Raw genomic sequence first — 5,052 nt, 5'->3', positions numbered from 1 at the left:
CTGGCTGGGAAAGGGGGTGGAGCCTCGAGTCGTGCCTCGGCGGCGCTGCCTCCCAACGTGGGAGAGAGTTGAGGGCTTCGGCGGCAGGAGCGTGTGTGCAGGTCAGCGTGGGACCGCGGGGGCGACGGCCGCTCAGACCCGTGACTCCCGGTGGCTGGGGTGCTGTGAGCAGGAGCCGGGCCCCCGGGGACCGGATTCTCGGCACCGTCCGCGCTGTTCGCGCGCCCCGCGGCTCTCCTGCTGAATGCTGCGCGCATAGCGAAGCTCTCACCATGATCGATAGCTCCAAGAAGCGGCAACAGGGCTTCCCAGACATCCTCACTGCTCAAGATTTCGAACCCTTAAAAGAGAAGGAATGCCTTGAGGGGAGCAACCAGAAAAGTCTGAAGGAAGGTCAGTCTGTCTGTGCACAGGGGCAAAGCTGCTGAATCCCTGCCGGTCTCCCAGGCTCAGCGTGTCTGTCTGCTTCCTGTGCTGTGTGTCTGCTCGGCGCCGTGCTGTGCCTTCCGGCGAGGGGCTGTGCAGGGGAGGCTGGGGCCGCTCTGGGGGGCTCTAACCTGAAGACTCGCTACCTGATCCAACTCCAGGCATTTTGCAATAATTAAGGGGACTTAGGCAGCCAGCCCGCATTTCAGGAAAATGCTTCATTTTGTGTATTTTCTCATGTTCTCCAATTTTTTTGCCCCCGCCCCCAGCTTTTTAGGAGAGGCCATTTCCTCGTCACTGTGTAATTGAACATCTGAACATTGTCAGAACACTGCTTAATCTAGGTTTACAGACATAACACCGGGAAAATTCATGTTTCCCAATTATGAATTTATGGTTTTCATTGTTTCAAACCAGAAAGGTGATTTGTCTTAATTAAATCATAAAATGAAGGTTAATTGGTTGTCAGGCGCATTGGATAGGTTTGGGATGTTGTTTTTTTTTTTTTTTTTTTTTTTAAAAAAAAGCAAAGAATGAGCGTGAGAATTCTGTCAGTTACTGTCATTAATGACCACTGTCCAGAAACCTCATGGGTTCGTTTAAGCAGCTGGCCCAGGTGTGAGCATTTCTGCCCCTAACAGCCTGGGACAGCTTCCTTTCCTGCCCCAGCTGGAGGTCAGGGGTCATAACTGAAGAAATTCAGCATCTACAGAGAGTAAGTTTTTCCTAAATTTGAAACACGAAGGACCCCCCTCCCAGTTAATACTTATTCTATTTGAAAACTGATTCTCCAGTCCCTTTGGGGGCAGAAAAACCCACAGTAACCCTGTTGGTTTCATCTGCTGTCAGCGCCTGCCATGAGCCGCCCCCTCACCTCTCCTTGGTTCTTCTCATCTGACGGAGGGAGCCGCAGGGAGGGAACGCAGATACCAGCCTCAGTAGCAGTCGGAGCTGCTTCCACAAGGGCATTCCTCCTCTTTCTTCCCCCACATGTTTCCATGGGAGACGTTGACGATGGCTTGTTACAGATTTCAGTGATGATAAGAAGCAGCAATAGTTGGACTTGCTAGAGTTAAAAGACTTGGGGCACGGGTAGAAAAACCCGCGTATCAGACCAAACGGCACACAATGAAGTATAAATAGCGGTTGCTAGGAACCGAACGCGGGTCTGCCTCCCCCTGCGCACAGCAAGCCTCCTTGTCAGTGGCTTAGGACATCACGGCCGGTGGGATTTTTAGGACACCCTTCTGGAGAGTTGGAGGAATAAGGAAAGTTCATTGAGAGAAACTTAAATTTTATTACCTTCATGGATACAAAGTTCTAGACTTGGTGCATCATCTAAGCCAAGTCCAAGTGTTAAGGTCCTGTTGATACGTCAATTTCAATCAATTTTTGCGTTACTTGAGAAGCTGGGCAAGTAGGAAAATGGACCGAAACGAAAAGACGCCACAGCAGGGGTGTAATAAAGAGCCCAGAAAGCAGGGACTAAAGATTCAAAACGGGGCAGAGTTATAAACGGGGACGGGGCGGCGGAGCGGAGTTGAGATCATTGCGTAACATACAGGTTCTTTCCCGGAAAGTTCCGACCGTGCTCTCATTTTCCATACGTGCAATAGTGTGACGTCAACAAAACACAGCCTCGGACATACATGGGTTCAATTCCCGGCCGCAACGTCGACCAGCTTCCTGGGTCTGGACAGGTTCATTGCTGTGAGCCTTAATTTCCTCACCTGTACAATGAGGATCAATAGTGCCTGCCCCATGGGGTTTTTATGAGGTGCCTCACTTTCTGCCCAGGAACTCTGGGGGCTCCTGGTAAGGCACTTGGCTGCTAACCAGAAGGTTGGTGGTTCAAACTCACCAGCCCCTCCACAGAAGAAGGATGACGATGACGCAATTTGCTTCCGTAAAGATTTACAGCCTTGGAAACACAATGGGGGTAGCTGTGAGTCAGAATCAACTCAATAGCAGTGAGTTTGGTTTTTGGTTTGGCTTGATGCCAGTTTCTCCTCCCCTTCTTATTTGTTTTTTTAAGTCATTGTTACTTTTATGCATTTACAAAACAGAGATGTGCTCTGTATATTATTGTCATGTAAATTCATATGTAGAAAGAGGTCAGGGAGAGAATTTTCATATTTCAAAGTGCTCCACAGAAGAGACTGCATGCATTTTACCACACTTGCCTTGAACTGGGGTTTTATTTTAACAGACTACATTTCTGCCCATTTTCTGCTATGAAGAGGGCCGAGAGCTAAGAAAAGAAAAATACGGTGTTGATGTCTGTTAGCACAAAGTAAGTGAATGGCACTGAAAGAGGGTTAGAAGCCAGTTGTGTCGCCTCCAATTCATGGTGACCCCCTGTGTGTCAGGGCAGACCGCCCTCCACAGGATCTCCAGGCCGGGACCCCATGTGTGTCAGGGCAGACCTGCACTCTGCAGGGTCCTGGTGCCCAGGACCCCGTCTGTGTCAGGGCAGACTACCCTCCGCAGGGTCTCCGGTGCCTGGTTTTTCAGAAGTAGATAGCCAGACCTTTCTTTTTAGGCACCTCTGGTTGGACTCAAACTTCCAACCTTTTGGTTACCAGCTGAGCGTGTTAACCATTTGCAACACCTAGGGACCCAGGGCTTAACTAGAACAGGAAAAATCAAAGAATGGGTAGACAGCTACTTTTTTATTTGCACTAGTATGAAAATAACTCGGTTTCCTGTAAAAATTGAATAGCAATTAACCATGTCTTAATTACTGCCTGCAAATGAAGACCACTGGTCAGCTTATCGGACTGGTAGAGTATAAGCCTGGGACGAGCCATCGGTGAGCGTCATCCACTTTGGGGTGTGGGTTCATCAGTTGGTTGTATTTAATACATGAAGTTGATTCAGATGACAGCTGAACACATTTGATTGACTTAGCACTCCGAAGCTCCCTCAAGTCTGATTAGATCCTCTGCTGTTTTGTCAAAAGAGACAAATATACGAGTGACTGTTAATAATACCTTGTGTGTGTGTGTGTGTGTGTGTGTGTGCGCCATCAAGTTGATTCTGTCTCACAGCAAGCGTCCTTATAGTCCAGAGTAGAATTGCCCCATACGGTTTCCAAGGCTGTAAATCTTTATGGAAACAGACTGTCTTATCTTTTGTGGAGGGGCTGGCAGGTTTGAACCACCAACTTTTTGGTTAGCAGCTGAATGCTTTAACCACTGCACCACCAGAGCTCCTGCCAACGAAGGAAGGATAAATTTTCATCAGTTTAGTTGTAATCACTCAGACACAAGCTCGGTCTCTCTGGAGTTTCTGACATATGTCCACTGTAAGGAATTCTCAAGTAGTTTTATTTCTTGCTTATTTTGGGATATATTGCAATGTCTCTTTTTGTTGACAGAAGATTATCACTCAGGAGAAAAACAAACTTTGTAGACAAAAATTACTAAGTTTAGGGTTTTATATGATAAATTAAGAAGAGTTAGTAAGCCTGTTGGACATTTGGGGGCAGTTCCGGGAGTACGTGGTCGGCTGTAGCAGAGCATTGTTTGCTTGTGAAGCCGCCCCCCCACGGTGCTGGTGGTGCTTACTGAGCTTTTTGATGAATGTAACCAGTGTGTATAGCTGGATAATTCAGGGACTTTCTCCTTCAGGCCTCAACCCTCTTGATCAAATTCAAAACTGGTCATTCATCTTAGACTTGTTTCTTTTGTCAGAAGGCACTAGGGCTTCTCCACTTCTGGCTTGTCCACAAAAGGCGTAGGACATTTTCTAGTATGTTCTACACGGATGAGATTTAAATGTAATTTCCATTTCTGTAATCAGGTAGGAGCTCTGGTACCATAGGGCCTAAGGCACTTGACTGCTAACCAGAAGGCTGGCGGTTCAAACCCACCAACCACTCCTTGGAAGGAAGGTTGGGCAATTTACTTCCATAGTGATACTGCCTCGGAAACCCAAGGAGGGGTCGCTATGAGTCGAGTCCGACTTGACGGCACATAACATAACATAACTCAAGAAGGATATTTCAAACCACTCTGATTTGACAATTGAATAAACAAACAAACAAACAAAAAACACTGCCATTGAGTCAGATCTGACTCATAGTGACCCCTCCTTGGGTTTCTGAGGTGGTATCACTATGGAAGGAGCTCTGGTAGCCTCAGAAACCCAAGGAGGGGTCGCTGTGAATCAGGTCTGACTTGATGGCACATAACAACAACAATCACTACAGAAGCAGATTGCCCAACCTTTCTTCCGAGGAGTGGCTGGTGGGTTTGAACCACCAGCCTTCTGGTTAGCAGTCATGTGCTGGCACTACACCACCAGAGCTCCTTGACAACTACATAATTGATCATTATAAATTTCAAGGAAAATAAAATGATTTAAATACAGAGAAAAGACTTAATATGAATCATTATTGAGATAAATGGATCATAACACCAGTGCTTCTAGCTAGTTCCATAGTTGTCCAAAGCAGAATGGTAGCAAACAGCAAACTCAATTTGACTCAAGAGGAAATAGAAAATCTCAACAGATCCTAACAAGGACTGAGATTAAGTCAGTGATCAAAAATTCCCCAGCAAGAAAAAAAGGCCTGAATCAGATGGCTTCACTGGAGAATTCCACCACATTGACACCAAACCA

At 46.9% G+C, this 5,052-nt stretch overlaps 1 protein-coding gene across 1 annotated transcript in view; it reads left to right on the top strand.

Annotated features, from left to right (window-relative positions):
- The first annotated feature begins 272 nt into the window (after nt 1-272).
- Nucleotides 273-5,052, top strand: part of MRTFB (myocardin related transcription factor B) — a 106,801-nt gene continuing 102,021 nt past the window's right edge. The window contains exon 1 of the mRNA XM_042782425.1: nt 273-393. Coding sequence (XP_042638359.1) covers nt 273-393 — 121 coding nt within the window. The remainder of the gene's footprint in view (nt 394-5,052) is intronic.

Source organism: Orycteropus afer, unplaced genomic scaffold, assembly GCF_000298275.1.
Source record: "Orycteropus afer afer isolate SDZICR_OR568_19922 unplaced genomic scaffold, OryAfe1.0 scaffold00312, whole genome shotgun sequence".
In the NCBI taxonomy this organism is placed as follows: Eukaryota; Metazoa; Chordata; class Mammalia; order Tubulidentata; family Orycteropodidae; genus Orycteropus; species Orycteropus afer.
Note: the sequence above shows the minus strand (reverse complement) of the source record. Positions and strands in the feature narration are given on the sequence as shown.